Source organism: Malus sylvestris, chromosome 14 (assembly GCF_916048215.2).
Source record: "Malus sylvestris chromosome 14, drMalSylv7.2, whole genome shotgun sequence".
Taxonomy (NCBI): Eukaryota; Viridiplantae; Streptophyta; class Magnoliopsida; order Rosales; family Rosaceae; genus Malus; species Malus sylvestris.
In genome coordinates, this window is record NC_062273.1 from 21,565,901 (window position 1) to 21,585,222 (window position 19,322).

Genomic DNA, 19,322 nt, shown 5'->3' on the forward strand with positions numbered 1-19,322 from the left:
CTCGTTTGCTTAATTGCGAAGATCTTCTACATATTTCCAGTTTCTAATACGTTGGTTCGTGCAACACGTAAATTTAAGAGAGAGTAGGCATATTTTTCCCTTGGACTACTTCTCAGCTCTATAATCATGCAAATGAAATGTATGCCTCTTCTCTCTCTAAATATTCAAATATCATCGAGACTCAACCACGATAAGTAGTTTAGTGGAAAAGTATAGACAATAACTCTCTAAAGAAGATAGCGAAAGAATTTGGGTTCGATGCTTTGTAAGCTATGAATCTATTTGATCGTGGCCCCAGGTAGGGTGAAACTCCCAACTAACCTCCTCCAGCCTGAAAAGAGTAAATAATCGTAATTCGCCACAAATTGTTCCCTTTTTCAAAGAAAAAAAAAATTAATATCATCGAAACCCCTTATATTTAAGTTTCATTCGACTTCATACTAATCTCATATAATCTGAAAGTTATCCTAAATCACAACATCCTTACTTTCTACCCTACGTTAATTTTTCTCCTATACGTACGTAGGCTCACCGCCTTGCATGCATATATTTTTATTCCTACTTTTTCGATAATATTAATGCAATCGAAATCATGGGATAGTGAAAAAGTGGACCTCAAATTGAATATATGTGGTAATTATGTACTACGTAGTGCTCTCCACCTCTAAAATTAATATTACAAGCTTGCCCCAAAATGACAATGTTCAGATATACTTCTAAAAAAATATACATCTACAACGTTCTTAAGCCGTTGTAAATATTGTACATGACGTTTTTTTAACGTTGTCAAAGAAATTTTGCTAACGTTTCCTCAATATGAACCACAATGTTTGATGAATGTTGTCGAAAGTGTGAAGCTTTCGACAGCATCAATGATAAATACATTTAAATGTGTGTTGTCGGAACTCCTTCACATCGTTTTTCGAATAATGTCACAGTTTGGTTTCCTTTCAGTGAGGTCACTGCACAAACATAAATATTTGCCACACCTGAGTGTCACGTGATTTCTTTTTGCAAATTTGGCTCACTGTTTGTCGCTCTCAGACCATCTTCAAAAGAGATGTCAAAAATACCAAATAAAATTAAAAAATATTTAAGTGTTCTCCAATAGATATGTCATATATGATGTGGCATGTGAGTCATTTGACTCCTTGTTTTCTAGCTACATTTTTTGACAGCAAACAAATAAGGAGTCAAATATATTTAATTTAATTTTTAATGCATAGGTCCCATTAACAACCAATAGAATAAAAACTAAAACTAATTTTGATTATTTTTTAATAGTGAATGTAACTCTGGGCCCAATAAAATAATAAAATAAATATTTGACACATTCATTAGAAAAGAAGAGAATTTAGCACTTCTATTCAATTTGCCACATCAGCCATCAAATATAATTTTGACATACTATATTTGACATTTTCTTTGGAGATGCTTTCAGCCTCATCAATCCATTATTTCTTTGCAATTTGCACCTACTTATTTATTGTGTTATGTATTTTGCAAGTACGTGTTTTTTTGTATTGTACAACGATTTTGAGTGCAAATCTCCAACCATTGAGAAAGGGTAATGTTAGAGAGACTAAATTTGCAAACTAAATGATGTGTCACCAATAGAAATAACGACGTTTATCAACGCGTAAGTAATAAATCAATCATTAACTTCCATATCCTTTAGTTGTAAAATCTTTGTCTACAAATTTAGTCTTCCTAGTATTATTTACCTTTGCAACTCTCATGACTCGCTACTCTACAACGACAATTGGAGATGCTAGAATTAAACGACAATTGGAGATGCGGGAGTTAAACTTCTTCTGATGCAAATATATATTTTTAATCACTTGGGTTATAAGTTTTTACTAATTCAAAAATTGTTTAGGTGCTTCGAGATTGGATTTTTTTTCTTGTCAAAGAAAATGAAAAATATAATACCATATTGGGATGCCAAATTAATCTCTCTTTCAGGACGCAAATGGGAATTTGGGATGTGAAATGGTTGGAGTGTTTAGAAATTTGATGTAACCCCAGATTAAATTAAACTGTGTTCATATTGCACAGGAGGATGTGAAAAAATCATAAACTATTTACCAAATGAAATCATAAAATAACATAAAAAAAATGTTTGTACTTTTCATAGGACCACAGAGTTATAGGACCACAGAGTTAATTTAAACAAGCAACACCTACGTCCGTCCGTCAGTGGTTTATAGGTGTTTGTTTGGGATTATTATAAATAGTAACTTAGAAAGTTGGTAATTAAATTCAACAAAAATGGAAAATATAATTTTTTTTATCAAACTATTTATTTTGTTAAATTAAATATTAAATTATGTACCGATAGAATTTAGACCTACATTGTCTTTTAAGGGTTCAATATTTTTCCACCAGTAAGTGATCACTTGCAAAAAAATATAAATATTTTACTTTTGTTTTTCTTAACAAATTATTTGAAAAAAAAGGTTAAATAGCTAAAATTGTCTCTGAGATTTGCATAACTCATTACTTTGGTCCCTAATATTTCAAATCGATAAAAGTGGTCCCTGAGATTGTCTACCATCCATCATTTTGGTCATTCAGTTAAAAACACCATTAAGTGTCCAGGAGCTCTTGGCCGGAAGTTTAGGCAATCTTCAAAGCTTTGTAACTCAATCGTTTCTTAAGCAAATTTGACCCATAATATATCAAAATGAAGATAGGAAAGTGTAGAATAAGATTATATCATTTAGAAGCCCAATGGATGCCGGAGTTAGCCGGAAAATAGCCTCAAAGTTGACTGGTCCGAGGGAAAACTAGAAAAATCGCTAGAAACTGGGTAAATTTTAAATGTTCATAACTTCTTCAATACGCAACGAAATCAAGTAAACAAAAATCATACTTCTCGACGAGACTAAGAGAATGATACCTTTTTAGATTGCTAAATCGATGTGGTTTGGCCGGAAAACGGATCGAAAGTGGCTAACTCGAGACCAAGATAGCCACTTTCGAGCCCTTTTTCGGCAATACCACAGCGAGTTAGCCATCGAAGAAGGTACCATTCTCTTTGTCTCATCGAGAAGTATGATTTTTATTTTTGAATCACTTGATTTCGTTGAGTATTAAAGAAGTTATGAACGTTTAAAGTTTGCCCAGTTTCCGGCAAATTTTCCAGTTTTCTTTCAGACCAGTCAACTTTGAGGCTATTTTCCGGCTATCTCCAGCAGCTATTGGGCTTCCAAATAGGTATAATCTTATTCTACACTTTACTATCTTCATTTTGATATATTATGGGTTGAATTTAGTTAAGAAACGATTGAGTTACGAAGCTTTGAAAATTGTCCAAACTTCCGGCTAAGCGCTCCAGGACACTTACAGAGTTTTTAACTAAAGGACCAAAATGATGGATAGTGGACAATTTCAAGGACCACTTTTATAGATTTGAGATGTTAAGGATCAAAGTGATGAGTTAAGCAAATCTCAGAAACCATTTTGACTATTTAGCCGGAAAAAAATGCAGGTTTAGTGAGATGGTGAGGAGCAATTTGAGGCTAGTCAGTCTCCCTCTCATCTGAGAAGGCCGCACAAGTTTCAGTTTCCTCAACTCCACCTCTCTATTTTTAGGTCAAACAACCAAACACCCAATCACAACTCCGCCATCTCTCTCTCTCTCTCTCTCTCTCTCTCTCTCTATCCTCCCTTTCTCTCTCTAAATCTCTCTGCACTCACTGCAATTCCTTGTTCTCTCACTTTCCCCATTTCATTAAAAATAAACAAAACATGATTAAGAAACAAAGATTATTGCCTGCACTCCCCATTCACCACTTACCCCCTCTTCCTGTAATCGTGGAGGTCCCTTCTAAAGCTGCCCTCTTTCCTTCCATGTTTCCTACTCTTATTATATAACCTATTCTGCCTCCCCTTTCCAAATTTTTATTCTTTCCGATTAAACAAACACGGAAACAAATACCACTTTAAAATACCCTTTTGGTTTCTGCAGTTGTGAAGTTCTTTTGGAGGTATATTTGTACTGGGGGAGGTCAGAAAGGTCCACAGCGATAGCCTTGGCTGATGCTTTTATCACATCAGGTAAAAAAAAAAGCACTTTCTACTTTAGAAGCTTTTTCTCTCCTTAGAGAAGTACAAGTTACCCAATTCGCAGATACTGCTTCTGAGTACAAAACTTTGGCTGTTTCCAGTGGATTTGTTGGGTTTGTGGTTTTTTTTTGCTAATAAAATTTGGGGGTCAGAAACAAGCAAAGAATAAAAAAAAAGGGAAAAAAGAAAGATTCAGACTTCAGTGGAGTTTCTTTTAAGATTTTGAGGGAACTGTAGGGTACTGAGCACCTTGTTTTGTTTCTAGCTTCGAACTTCTGTACCTGGAAATCTGTACGTTTCTGATTGCATTTCATTTCACTTTCTTTCCATTTCCTTAATATTTATGTTTATGTTTAATGGGATCTCTGTCCTTCCAAGTGATTGGATCTTGTTCTTGCTTTGTGAAATTTGCATATTTTTGCTTTGTTTGTGTTTCCAAGTTGAATATATAAGTTTATCGGTGTGGGGTTTATGATTATGAATAAAGATTGAATCTTTACATATTTGGTTGATAGTTACAGTATGTGATCTTAATGTTCTGAATTTTGCTTTTTCTGCCTATTCCTGTATTAGATAGGTATGTTTTTTTTTTTTTTTTTTTTTTGATGTGGGGTTTATGATTTATGAATAAAGATTGAATCTCTTGATGAGTTATAAATGGTTATTAAGTTGGGACTTGTGATTTGTGAAAAGGCGTGAAATTCTTGAGATTTTCATTGACGGGTAGACTCTGGTTTCTTGATGTTTTCGTTCGATTTGAAACTTTTTGCAGAAAGAATAAAATGGCCAGGGATATTAGTGGTGGATCGCAAAAGCACCACCACGTAGAATCCAAGAAGAAGAGGCTCACTTGGATCTTCGGGATTTTTGCGCTCTGCATAGCATGTTACATGTTAGGAGCTTGGCAAACCACTTCTGCCCCTGTCAATCGATCTGAGCTCTACCAAAGGGTTGGTTGTGATGAAACGTCATCTCAATCCGGGAACAAAACCTCCTCACCCGTGTCATCATCTCCGCTTCGCTTGGACTTCGAAAGCCATCATCAAGTGGACGTCAACAAAACCGAGGCCGTTCAAAAGTTCCCACCGTGTGACATGTCCTACAGCGAGTACACTCCATGCCAGGATCCAAGAAGGGGGAGGAAATTTGACAGGAAAATGTTGAAACACAGAGAGAGGCACTGCCCTACCAAAGAAGAACAACTTCTTTGCCTTATTCCTGCTCCGCCAAAGTATAAGACTCCTTTCAAGTGGCCTCAGAGTCGTGATTTTGCTTGGTATGACAACATTCCCCATAGAGAACTCAGCATTGAGAAAGCTGTCCAGAATTGGATTCAAGTCGAGGGTGACAGGTTTAGATTCCCCGGGGGAGGTACCATGTTTCCAAGGGGAGCTGATGCGTACATAGATGACATTAACGGACTCATTCCTCTCACTAAGGGCAACATCAGAACTGCAATTGATACCGGCTGTGGTGTAAGTAGCACATATATGTGCATAGATGTGTATATATGTATAATTGATTCACACTCCATTATTGCTAGTAAATTTTGATACACTTTCCTGTTTTGCTTATTTAGGTAGCCAGTTGGGGTGCTTACCTGTTGAAGAGGAACATCGTGACAATGTCTTTTGCACCGAGAGATTCGCATGCAGCGCAAGTTCAGTTTGCATTGGAGCGTGGAGTTCCCGCTATGATTGGTGTCATGGCTTCTAAGAGGCTTCCCTACCCTGCAAGGGCTTTCGATATGGCTCACTGTTCCCGCTGCTTGATCCCTTGGATGAACTATGGTAAAGTGTCTCTGTCTCTCTTTCTAGTTTGCTTCAACATATTAGACTATCTCACATTACTATGTATGTATCTATTCAAACCTCTTCACCTAACAACTTCATCTAAATATTGGATTAGATAATAATTAGTGAGGATCTACTATTCTTAGGCTTAAAATGTTGAAGTAAAATTCACCACTAATTTCATATGATTTGGTTTTGAATGCATGTGGATTTTATTTTGGACTATTTTTGCAGATGGTATGTATCTCATTGAAGTGGACAGAGTTCTAAGGCCTGGTGGTTATTGGGTTCTCTCCGGGCCGCCTATTAACTGGAAAAAACACTGGAGGGGATGGGAGAGAACTGAAGAGGATTTGAAGCAAGAGCAAGATTCTATTGAGTCTGTTGCAAAGCGCCTGTGCTGGAAGAAGGTGATCGAGAAGAATGATCTTGCAATCTGGCAAAAACCTATCAATCACGTCGAATGCATTAAGAGCAGGAAGGTGTATAAAACACCACATATATGCAAATCAGACAATCCAGATATGGCTTGGTACTACTCCCTGTGCTTTGTTCGTGTTTTTGTTCATTTGATTTGGAATGCGAATTCTCCTGTACTTAACTCTGCTTAATGTGGCATGTTTTGTGCTTAAAAGGGAAAGAGACATGGAGAGTTGCATTACTCCTCTACCGGAGACAAGCGATCCTAATGACGTTGCTGGTGGGGCGTTAGAGAAGTGGCCTGAACGTGCATTTGCTGTCCCTCCGAGAATCAGCAGTGGTTCAATACCAGGAATCACAGCTGAGAAACTCCGTGAGGATAATCAACTGTGGAAGGAAAGGGTGGAACATTACAAGAGGATTGTACCAATTTCCAAAGGAAGATATCGGAATGTGATGGACATGAATGCTTACCTCGGTGGATTTGCTGCAGCATTGTCAAAATATCCAGTGTGGGTTATGAGCACCGTCCCCGCCAACTCAAACCAGGACACCCTTGGTGTAATTTACGAACGTGGTTTTATTGGAACGTACCAGGACTGGTGTGAGGCTTTCTCAACGTACCCTAGAACATACGATCTCATCCACGCTGGTGGGGTCTTCAGCATATATCAGGACAGGTAAAAACTCATTCCGCAATAATTTGCACTTGATGTTCGAATTTCGCAACTTTGAGGCCTAATGTGGTTTGTACATTGCAGGTGTGACATAACACTCATTTTGCTGGAGATGGATAGGATTCTGAGGCCGGAAGGAACGGTTGTGATTAGGGATACAGTAGAGATCCTGGTGAAGATAAAGGCGATTACAGACGGAATGAGGTGGAAGAGCCAGATTATGGATCACGAGAGTGGACCTTTTAACCCAGAGAAAATTCTTCTTGCAGTGAAAACTTACTGGACTGGTGAAGAAAAAAAGGGAAGCTAGTAGAGATGTAGCAGTGTATTCTTCTTTCCCTTTTGCTTGCAATTCTACTTTTTCTTCTTTTTTTTTTTTGTTAATTTTTGTTGTTAACCTCTCTTCTCTTGGTGCATGATCAATGTTTTGCTCTGGGATTTTGTAAAAACAGTATAATCTGCTTCCAAGTGGGAAATTGGATAGTTTCTTCTTTGATCAATCGGTGGAGGATTTGAACTTGAGATCTTTTTCAATATTGAGAGGAAAAGTGTCGTTAAACTAAGAGCTAGTCAGTTTTTAGTTGTGAAGATATTTAGCAACAAGTGTTATGGTTAGTAATTAGCCTTACTGGCTTAGGAGTTGGGTAATCCATCTGTTGAAGCTTCATATGTTAAAATTAATTTGAATAATCTTCCTCTATACTTTTATCTTTTAGTTTTATTATCTTCTCCACGTAAAAGTACTTTATTATAAAAAGAGATGATCCAATTTTCTTACCTATGATATTGTAGGCAATGTTTGCCTGCTTTGGGAGAGTAGTCAAAGTTTGGCTGCTCATTTGTCTATTCCATTGAAAATGCTCCAGATTCTTGACTCTTAATATTAGAGAAAAGGTTCTGGGCTTGTTATTAAATAAAATCATTAGGGTTGGTAGGTTGAATCTGGCGAATTGGGCCAAGGCAATCAGGCATACTGAAGTCTGAGGTTGTTGTTAAGGCTACAATGTTGGAGATAGAAAGGCTCCCCAACTAAGACCATCTTCAATCCTGACCTAAAACCTAAAAATATTTAGCCCAGAAAATTTAGGTTTTAGTCCAGAAACAACTTTTCTACTCCAATCCTTTTGGCCTAAAATTTTAGCCCCAGATTATTAAAAAATGAATTAAGGCTAATTTTTTTTAAATTAACTTAAAAAAAAAAAAATTATTTAGACTATCCTAAATTAATTTTATGAACATTTTAACCTAAAAATATTTAAATTCCGATAAATTTTGAAAAATCACTAAATCAATACATGAAAATCATGATAAACCACATAAACTTAAAAAAAAAAATTATTCTAGCCGTTGGAAAAAAATATTTAAATTCCGATAAATTTTATAATTATTCTAGCCATTGGATTTACATTTGGACCGTTAGATTTGATTATATTCGATTTAAGCCGTTGGATTCAATAAATATATAAATATAAAACAAACAAAAAAATTGAATGTGGACCGTTGGATTAATCAACGGTCCAATTACCACCACCACCCGATGAAGAAAAGTAATCGTTGGCTACAGGACAAAACCCACTTTTCACTCTCATCTGTGGGTCCCAGCACCTTTTGTGGGCTAAATTTGTGACCTATATTTGCCTTCATTTTAAGTTTTAGGTTTTAGGTTTGGTTTAGGTTTTGGGTTGGAGTGGATTTAGGGGGGAAAAAAAAGGGAAAATTTAGGTTATAAGTCACCATTGGAGATGGTCAGTCCTGGTTCGCAACTTAGACTCAAGTCAGGATTGGAATCTGAGCGTCGTCATTGGGTTCTAAGACCATCTCCAATGGTGACTTATAACCTAAATTTTCCCTTTTTTTTCCCCCCTAAATCCACTCCAACCCATAACCTAAACCAAATCTAAAACCTAAAACTTAAAATGAAGGCAAATATAGGTCACAAATTTAGCCCACAAAAGGTGCTGGGACCCACGGATGAGAGTGAAAAGTGGGTCTTGTCCTGTAGCCAACGACTACTTTTCTTCATCGGGTGGTGGTGATAATTGGACCGTTGGTTAATCCAACGGTCCACATTCAATTTTTTTGTTTGTTTTATATTTATATATTTATTGAATCCAACGGCTTAAATCGAATATAATCAAATCTAACGGTCCAAATGTAAATCCAATGGCTAGAATAATTATAAAATTTATCGGAATTTAAATATTTTTTTCCAACGGCTAGAATAATTTTTTTTTTAAGTTTATGTGGTTTATCATGATTTTCATGTATTGATTTAGTGATTTTTCAAAATTTATCGGAATTTAAATATTTTTAGGTTAAAATGTTCATAAAATTAATTTAGGATAGTCTAAATAAATTTTTTTTTAAAAGTTAATTTAAAAAAAAATTAGCCTTAATTCATTTTTTAATAATCTGGGGCTAAAATTTTAGGCCAAAAGGGTTGGAGTAGAAAAGTTGTTTCTGGACTAAAACCTAAATTTTCTGGGCTAAATATTTTTAGGTTTTAGGTCAGGATTGGAGATGGTCTAACAGTGAGACTTGAAGGAAGTTGAGATTTTATTATAAAATTAATTGATAATTTAAAAAGTAGCTTAATTTTTTTGGGTGTGTTTGTTGCACTAAACTATATCGGATTGGGCTAACTTTAAGAACTAAGTACTGGCTTAGAATAAACTAAATTATATTAACTTAGTGGAGCGTTTGGTGTACCGGATTAAGAAGCAGGATAATAAAAATAATAATAATTAATTCTCTTCTTTTTTTCTTTTCTTTTTCTTGTTCTTGAACACTCTCTGGACCAAGAAATATCACTCTTCCCTCTCCTTTTTTTTATGTCCAAATTCCACAACTTTCTCCCTCCATTTCAATTGATAAAGCTCCCAAATCACAAAACGCAATACAATCACAAAATTCAATTGAAATCAAAATCGAAATTGCAGATGGGTTTCCTGTATTTGTGACGGCGATGCTCAGATTCCAATCTTGACTTGAGTCTAAGTTGCGAACCAGGACTGACGAGTCAAGAACCTCGTCTCCTTAAGCTTGAAAATCACTGGGTTAGGTCGGTTTGTCCTCGGTCTGGTGGTGTGATTTCGCAGGATAAAGGACAAAAGAGAGGAAGCAAGGAGAGAGGGAGAGGAAGCGATTCTAGGTTCGGGACGAGGAAAGAGAGAGAGAAAGCGAAGTGAGCAGCCATGAGATAACGAAACTTTTAGGGAGAGGCATCTTAGTGAGTCCCATGGTTTTTTTTTTTTGGGGGGGGGGGGGAACATGCCAAGACCGACTAGCCTCGTTGTTAGTCAAGGCGAGTCCTCGCTAGTACCACTTAAGTTAGTCCCCGTTACTTAGTATTATGATATAATGATATTTATCTTCACTTGTAAGTGAGAGGTCTTAGGCTCGATTCTCGCTAAAGGTGACATTATTGCTAGCCCATTGTGAGGTTAAGCACACCCCCTTCCCCTTAGTGTAGATAATATCGGTTGTTCAAAAAAACAAAAAGTTAGTCCCGCAAGCAAACAAACATGGATTGCACTATATCTTTAATCCTATCCAATTCAGTGAGAGCTAAAGCCATCTTCAACCGAGCCGGCTAGAGGGCAATAGGGCCAAAAATAGCCAGAAATGAACCAAAAACCATCTCCAACTAAGGGCTAGGCCAAAGGGCTCGTGGGCCCCATCGAGCCAAAAATATCAAATCAGGCCAACCGATTGGCCCAAAGGAGCCAGCCAACTAGCCCTAAGTCGTCCCGCTTTTAGAATCCAACGATTACCTGGCGTCAATATGACGCCAGGTGATCGTTGGATTTGAATTTTTTTTCCTGACAAAATTAAAAAAACAAATATTAAAAAATTCCTATTTTTTTCTTATAAATACCGAAGCCATTCCTACACCATTTCATACTATCTTACTTCATTTTATTTCAATTCTTCACGTTCTATTCTCTTACCTCTTCCAATAATCTTTCCTTCAAATTTTTCAATAATTTTCAAATGGCCGGATCTGCATTGAAAGGTAGGGCTTGGACCCGAAAAGAAGATGAAGCTCTTTGCAGGACTTATGGATTGGTCTCGGAAGATAGTGTGAGGGGGAGTTCGCAAACAAGTGAAGGTGTTTGGACTCGTACGTCCAAAAAGTACTATGAGTTCTACGAAGGCACCACTCCACCGAATTCCCGAAATCATGAAAGTTGTACTTCAAGATGGAAAAAACATCTTCATCCAAGTTTGAATAAATGACATCAAGCAGTGTTAAAGGTCGAAAGCAGACATAAAAGTGGAGCCAATTACTACTGTTTATACCATATTTAGGGCCTCGTATTTAGATCTCATACAAATACTCGAGGGACTTAAATGTAATTATGTAATAAAGGAATTGGCAAATATGTAATTAGGGGAGGAGCCCTTATTCTATAAAAGGGCCTCCTCACTCTCACAATTGGAAGAGGCCAATTCCTAGGCCTGAGATCCCTTCTCTCACCCTCTCAACGCTCTCACTCTCAAAGCTCTTTCTCCCTCAAATAAATACAATCAGTGTGGACGTAGCCCAAACCTTGGGGTGAACCACGATACATCTTGTGTTATTTACATTACTTGCAGATTCACGGTCGGATTTACGTTGTTTCAAGACCTCCGGTTTTGTGCATCAACATTTGGCGCCGTCTGTGGGAAACGACACAAAAAATCATGTCGGTTCTCTTTCATTTTTTCATCTCACCACCGTGAGACCTCATCACGGTCCACCGTGAATCTGCAGAAACCCAACACCCACACTCAAAGACACCACCATCTCTCTCCGGCTAGGCAATTATCTGGTACATATTGATATTATTATTGTTATTTGCATTCATCAAATAAATCAGAAATAAGTAGTGTTTGCGCCGAGTAGCACAAATTCCATCCCTCCCATCAGCTCCTTTCATGCAAAGAAACCCTTTTCAGAGACACCAACATTGACATACCACCAAGGAAGCTTCTCACTAGCCGCCGCCGCCAAGAATTTTCCTCTTCTGACATGTACACCGCAGCTGACTATAGATCCCCGAGCTTCTCAGCTGCCTACAAGGCCCTCCTCCGTAGTTCTGAGCTTGTCAAGAGCTCCACTTAGTCTTCCAGAAAGTTCAGTTCTTCCTGGAAAACTTGGCCCGGGACGACACCAGAGTATGGATGCTGATGAAGTCGGGTTGCATGGCGAGCCAGTTTAGGATCTTGAGTCGGGCCATAGGCATGGCTCTCGATATTCTGCCCCTCGGGTCGGTCGACGCCTCCGTTGAGGTCAAGAAACAAGATGAAGAGCTTGTGAAGAGGCAAAGACAGCGAAAAAGATATACAAGTGGATAAATGAGTTTTGGTTGGAGGCGGTCATGATGTTGATGCAGAGAAGAATGAGCGATCGGTTGGCAGTCGGGTTTTCCCGCAAGGACCGACCCCGCCGTGATGAAAAGCTTTGAGATGGTGGACAGGGACAGGAATGGGTACATCGACGAGCACGAGCTGCAGTAAGCTTTGTCTTCTGGGTACCACACCAATTAGACACTTCAACCACAACCAACCACCAGGAAGAAAAAAGCATATTTGTGCATCTGAATTTACCGTTGTGCCCTTCTAAGGTGATGTGGGGAATTTGATTTAACGGGAGGAGGGCAGATGCGGTGGAAAGGTGTAAGGGGAAGTGTGCAAGGAAGCTTAAGAAATGGAGTTTATCAGGAAAGTCGTAGCTCTTGAAGATTCGACAGTGGAAGTAGCTGCCAGAGCGAGGTGTCTATCGCTGGCGATTCGAACTTGGAAACGAAGCTCGTCGAAGAAGAGATATCTGAGATGTTTTCAGTGGCTTGCAGGGGTATGATTGGTAAATTCAATAAAAGAACTGCATCAGACAGGGATGGGGAGCATAGGTGGGCAGAGAAGGAGTGGAGAGATAAACAAAGGCAAATGGGTGGTGTCTGTCCTAGCAATTGTCATTCTAGAGAAAAGCAATGAAAGCAATGGCAATTAAAAGCTTAAACTCAGATGGTCTCCAAAGGCCATAAAACATGGGTGGACAGATATAATTGCGGAAGACCAGAGATAATTGCGGGGGACTCATGGATCATGCAGAAAGGAAAAGAAAAAGCTTCTGCAGCCATCTACCATTCCACTACCCAACTTTCAATTGTGCAGATACTATCCCATTATCCAACTATCTGCCATACCCACCTTCTACAGCAATATTTTTTAATGATGTAATTTATTTTTATTATCTTTCGGAGACATCTGTATAAACCCCATCAGAGGGTAAAAAAAAAACAAAAACAAAAAAAAAAACAAAAAAAAAAACAAAAAAAACAAAAAAAAAAATGAAAAACAAAAAAAGGGTTCACTAATACCCCAAAAAATTATTCGGCAAACTCGCCGCTATTACCACCAACCAGGTGATCAAAGTACATCGAGTACTCTAAAATTATTCGGCAAACCTGCCGCTATTACCACCAACCAGGTGATCAAAAGTACATCCAGTACTCTAAAAATTAATCGGCAGCCTGCCGTTCTTATCACCAACCAAGTGATCAAAATGTACAACCCGTACTCCAAAATCATACATGGGCATCACTCATATCAATCATACATAAACATTCATGAGCATCACTCATGTCAACATCCATGAGCATCACGTATACCAACATTCATTAGTCTCATGTCAACATTCATGAGCATCACTCATGTCAACATCCATGAGCATCACGTGTACCAACATTCATGAGTCTCATGTCAACATTCATGAGCATCACTCATGTCAACATCCATGAGCAGCACTTATGTCAACATTCATGAACATCACTCATGTCAAACAAAGCTTCAGAGCTTCAATTACAAAGCCTCAGGGCTACAATTACAAAGCTTCAGGGCTACAATTACAAAGCCTCAGGGCTACAATCACAAAGCCTCAGGGCTACAATCACAAAGCTTCAGGGCTACAATTACAAAGCTTCAGGGCTACAATCACAAAGCTTCAAGGCTACAATTACAAAACCTCAAGGCTACAATTACAAAGCCTCAGGGCTACAATTACAAAGCCTCAGGGCTACAATTACAAAGCTTCAGAGCTACAATTACAAATTTTCAGTGCATGGTATACAAATACTGCATCCAGCCGAACAAACCGCCACATCGGCCCATACATGGATCAAATTTCAAGTCTCCAGGCAACAGACTCTATTGACCGAAGACTTGGGGGACTACATTATGTACCATATATTGGGCTTCAACTGGGCCTCATGAAAAATACTTGGGGGACTTAGCCCATTATTCATGTATTGAGGAGCGAGCCTTTATTCTATAAAAGGGACTCCCTCACTATCATTAGAGAACATCGCCACTTACTGAGCAACCGCCTCGCCGTGAGCATTAACTCTAGCCCATCATTTATGTATTGAGGAGCGAGCCCTTATTCTATAAAAGGGACTCCCTCACTTTCAACGCCACAAGCCGAGCCAACCAAGGCAACATAAGCCACGAACCGAGTAACCTCGCAGCATGTGCTACTTCTAGTTGAGCATCATTTCAGATTGAGCACCACCTCATATCGAACATCAGTTCAAGACAACATCTAGTTACTTCGGCCCACACATGGACTGAATTTCAATTCTTCAGCCAAAAGACTCTCTTGACTGAAGACTTGGGGGACTACTGTTTATACCATATTTAGGGCCTCGTATTTAGATCTCGTACAAATACTCGAGTGACTTAAATGTAATTATGTAATAAAGGAATTGGCAAATATGTAATTAGGGGAGGAGCCCTTATTCTATAAAAGGGCCTCCTCACTCTCACAATTGGAAGAGGCCAATTCCTAAGCCTGAGATCCCTTCTCTCACCCTCTCAACGCTCTCACTCTCAGAGCTCTTTCTCCCTCAAATAAATACAATCAGTGTGGACGTAACCCAAACCTTGGGGTGAACCACGATACATCTTGTGTTATTTACATTACTTGCAGATTCACGGTCGGATTTACGTTGTTCCAAGACCTCCGGTTTTGTGCATCAACAACTACAATGAAGTAAGTGTTTTCACAAGTTATTTTAAATATTTAATTATATTACATTTAATTTCATAAATTAATTTCATTTAATTTTTGTAATTATATTTTCTAGGTACGCCAAGCGGAGAAATTGTATATGGAGGACAACTCGAAACCCTTTAATCATCACAGTTGTTGGGAAATTTATAAAGGGTGGGTGCTATTTGAAGATCCATCTCTAGAAAGAGTTGGTCCTACGCCGATGTTCGGAAATGCATCCTCAAATGCAGTTGGGGATGAACATGGATCTCCTACCATTCAAGAAAAAAGGGTATAAAATCCGTCTTCGGGTGAAGGTTCCATACTTAGGGCTATGGGACAAAACAAGGCCTGAAAATTGAAGGAAAATGGCAAGGCAAAGGATGATTACGCATTTCAACAGGAAATGGTGTCCTCATTGCGATTAATGACAGAGCAAAATTCCTTTGCTGTGGAAGAAAGGAATCGTAGGCATGAAGAACGGGAAAAACAAATTTAAGAAGAGATGGATGATAGGTACATGCAAAGGAACACTTCGGATTACACTCCAATGAGTAAGACATATTTTGATAGGAAAAAGAGGGAAATTATGGCCCAACAAGAGTTGTTTACATCCGACTATAATCCTACAATGGCAGATGATGATGATGATTATAGACTTTAAATTTAAGTTGTTGTAGTTTTTAAATTTTAGTTGTTGTAGTCATTAAATTTAAATAATAAATTATGTTTAGCCTATGACTCTTTGGCCCCCATCGGTTGGAGATGATTTTTTGTCACAATGCTATGTTAGGCCTATGGCTCCTCGGTTGGAAATGGTAAGAAATATAGCATGACACTGTTCATTAAAATATTAATTTATTGGAGGACTACATGGCTAAAAGGAGCTATTTGACCCTCATTTGGTTAGACATGGCCTAAAGAAGGCAAACAAATGCCCTTTATAAGTTTACGTACGGTCCATTATCTTATAAATGTGAAATTCATTTTCAAGACTTTAAATATGCAATTTACAAGACTTGTGGTTGAAGTAATATTTATTAAAGATTCTGTTCGACTTTCTGTGTTCAAGGCTTCAACCATTATTAGGAGATGATGGACAAACAATCAGATATAGTGGTGGAGGCCCACATGGTGAGAGGGCTTTGCTTAGCTGGACCTGATTGTATTGGAACGGCACCCCAACTGAGTGTGGAGTGACACTTGACTTAGATGACACTAGGATCAAAATTCAAGCAAACATAGACCTAATAAGTTAATAAATAACACAATTTATGCAGGAGGAAGAAATCAAACAAATAGCTCCAATCACAAAATGATGTGAATCCGATGCCTTATTTAAATCCCAAAATTCCCCCTATTTATTAAAGTGAAAACACATCGAAAATTAGATATTCAAGCACCAAACAATGTATGCTACACATTAGTTTTTTAATCATTAGATGAGACGAGTTCAGTTAATCTCTTTTAAAGTATATAATGACATTTTATCATTTAATTTGCCAAATATGTCATATATTGTTGTATAAAAAAACTGTTTAAAACATACGAGTCATATGATACATGTGACTTATGATCAATAACCCGTTGTATGTTTAACATAAGAGCACTAAATGATATTTCATCTCATAAATAACAAACGCGGATTGAAGTTGTAAAATATGAACTATTAAATCAACCAGATAATCAGACATTATTAATTGATTTAAGAGTGCAGATCGATCGACCAGTCTAGACTCCACACAGAATCAAGTCCTTCCAATATTATTGTCTTAAAACCTTTGTGTATATCCATGCAGGGGAGTTGGGTTTTATTTAGTTTGTTGGCTACCACCAGTGTGGGTGCGTGCATCATGCATGTGTATTTGTGACGGTCATGTTCCCCAAACCAAAAAACCAAAAAACTCCATAAAAATTATATAAACATTTTGGGTGGACCGCGGAAGTTGGAGGAGGGGATTGATTGTTTCGATTGAAAGGATCAAATCACATCGAGGTACCATGTTTCCGAGAGGAGCTGATGCGTACATAGATGACATTAACTCGCTCATTCCTCTCACTAAGGGCGACATCAGAACTGCAATTGATACCGGCTGTGGTGTAAGTAGCACATATATGTGCATAGATGTGTATATATGTATAATTGATTCACACTCCTCTATTGCTATTAAACTCTGATGTTCTTTCCTGTTTGGGTATTTAGGTAGCCAGTTGGGGTGCGTACCTGTTGAAGAGGGACATCATGACAATGTCTTTTGCACCGAGAGATACGCATGCAGCGCAGGTTCAGTTTGCATTGGAGCGCGGAGTTCCCGCTATGATTGGTGTCATGGCTTCGAAGAGGCTTCCCTACCCTGCAAGGGCTTTCGATATGGCTCACTGTTCCCGCTGCTTGATCCCTTGGATGAACTATGGTAAAGTGTCTCTGTCTTTCTTTCTAGTTTGCTTCAACATATTAGACTATCTCACATTACTTGATTTGAAGTTTTCGGAGCTGCATACTTCAAAATAGGCATGTGTGTGTATATATGTATGTATATATGTACCAAACCTCTTCACCTAACAACTTCATCTAAATATTGGATTAGATACTAATTAGTGAGGATCTACTACGCTTAGGCTTAAAATGTTGGAAGTAAAATTCACCACTAATTTCATATGATGTGGTTTTGAATGCATGTGGATTTTATTTTGGACTATTTTGCAGATGGTATGTGTCTAATTGAAGTGGACAGAGTTCTAAGGCCTGGTGGTTATTGGATTCTTTCCGGACCGCCTATTAACTGGAAAAAAAAATACTGGAGGGGATGGGAGAGAACTCAAGAGGATTTGAAACAAGAGCAAGATTCTATTGAGTCTGTTGCAAAGCGCCTGTGCTGGAAGAAGGTGATCGAGAAGAATGATCTTGCAATCTGGCAAAAACCTATCAATCACGTCGAATGCATTAAGAGCAGGAGGGTGTATAAAACACCACATATATGCAAATCAGACAATCCAGATATGGCTTGGAACTACTCCCTGAGCTTCATTCGTAATTTCGTTTATTTGATTTGATTTGGAATTCGAATTCTTCTGTACTTAACTCTGCTTAATGTGGCATGTTTTGTGCTTAAAAGGGAAAGAGACATGGAGAGTGGCATTACTCCTCTACCGGAGACAAGCGATCCTAATGACGTTGCTGGTGGGGCGTTGGAGAAGTGGCCTGAACGTGCATTTTCTGTCCCTCCTAGAATCAGCAGTGGTTCAATACCAGGAATCACAGCTGAGAAACTCCGCGAGGATAATCAACTGTGGCAGGAAAGGGTGGAACATTACAAGAGGATCGTACCAATTTCCAAAGGAAGATATCGGAATGTGATGGACACGAATGCTTACCTCGGTGGATTTGCTGCAGCATTGTCAAAATATCCAGTGAGGGTTATGAACAGCGTCCCTGCCAACTCAAACCAGGACACTCTTGGTGTGATTTACGAACGTGGTTTTATTGGAACGTACCAGGACTGGTGTGAGGCTTTCCCAACGTATCCTAGAACATACGATCTCAGCCACGCTGGTGGAGTCTTCAGCATATATCAGGACAGGTAAAAACTCATTCCGCGATAATTTGCATTTGGTACTCGAATTTCGCAACTTTGAGGCCTAATGTAGCTTGTACATTGCATGTGTGACATAACACTTATTTTGCTGCAGATGGATAGGATTCTTAGGCCGGAAGGAACGGTTGTGTTTAAGGATACAGTAGAGATCCTGGTGAAAATAAAGGCAATTACCGACGGAATGAGGTGGAAGAGCCAGATTATGGATCACGAGAGCGGATCTTTTAACCCAGAGAAAATTCTTCTTGCAGTGAAAACTTACTGGACTGGTGAAATAAAAAAAGGAAAGCTAGATGTAGTAGTGTATTCTTCTTTCCCCTTTGCTTGCAATTCTACTTTTTTCTTTTTTCTTTTTTTGAACTGTTTTTTTTTAACCTCTCTTCTCTTGGTGCATCATCAATGTTTTGCTCTGGGATTTTGTAAAAACAGTATAATCTGCTTCCAAGTGGGAAATTGGATAGTTTCTTCTTTGATCAATCGGAGGAGGATTTCAACTTGAGATCTCTTTCAGTATTGGGAGGAAAAGTGTCGCTAAACCGAGACCTAGTCAGTTTTTAGTTGTGAAGATAGTGTTATGGTTAGTGATTAAGCCTTACTGGTTTAGGAGTTGGGTAATCCATCCTATTGAAGCTTCATATATTAAAATTAATTTGAATAATCTTCCTTTACTTTTATCTTTGAGTTTTGTTATCTTTCTTCACGTAAAAGTATTTTATTATAAAAAGAGATG

General features: G+C 38.2%; 2 protein-coding genes and 1 long non-coding RNA gene across 6 annotated transcripts; 2 read left to right on the plus strand and 1 right to left on the minus strand.

The window, feature by feature from the left end:
* The first annotated feature begins 3,521 nt into the window (after positions 1-3,521).
* On the plus strand, positions 3,522-7,461 carry LOC126599593 (probable methyltransferase PMT18). 4 transcript variants are annotated; one of them, XM_050265985.1, is made up of 7 exons: positions 3,522-3,825; positions 3,974-4,062; positions 4,844-5,546; positions 5,651-5,861; positions 6,099-6,396; positions 6,500-6,964; positions 7,046-7,461. In XM_050265985.1, the coding sequence occupies exons 3-7, from the start codon at positions 4,854-4,856 to the stop codon at positions 7,269-7,271; spliced, it is 1,893 nt and encodes a 630-aa protein (XP_050121942.1). In that variant the 5' UTR covers positions 3,522-3,825; positions 3,974-4,062; positions 4,844-4,853; the 3' UTR covers positions 7,272-7,461. The 4 variants fall into 4 exon arrangements, with proteins under 4 accessions (XP_050121942.1, XP_050121941.1, XP_050121945.1 ...); XM_050265984.1 differs by having other exon boundaries at positions 3,523-4,062; XM_050265988.1 differs by lacking the exons at positions 3,522-3,825; positions 3,974-4,062 and adding an exon at positions 4,164-4,309.
* Positions 6,612-18,680, minus strand: LOC126599595 (uncharacterized). Its single transcript, XR_007615201.1, has 3 exons — positions 18,666-18,680; positions 18,372-18,584; positions 6,612-6,758 (listed from the first exon to the last, which is right to left on the minus strand). It is a non-coding gene; the product is annotated as an uncharacterized LOC126599595 (long non-coding RNA).
* On the plus strand, positions 16,878-19,264 carry LOC126599594 (probable methyltransferase PMT18). Its single transcript, XM_050265989.1, has 5 exons — positions 16,878-17,096; positions 17,200-17,410; positions 17,704-18,027; positions 18,121-18,577; positions 18,659-19,264. Exons 1-5 carry the CDS (start codon positions 16,998-17,000, stop codon positions 19,089-19,091), a joined length of 1,524 nt encoding a protein of 507 aa, XP_050121946.1. The 5' UTR covers positions 16,878-16,997; the 3' UTR covers positions 19,092-19,264.
* The last annotated feature ends 58 nt before the right edge of the window (positions 19,265-19,322 follow it).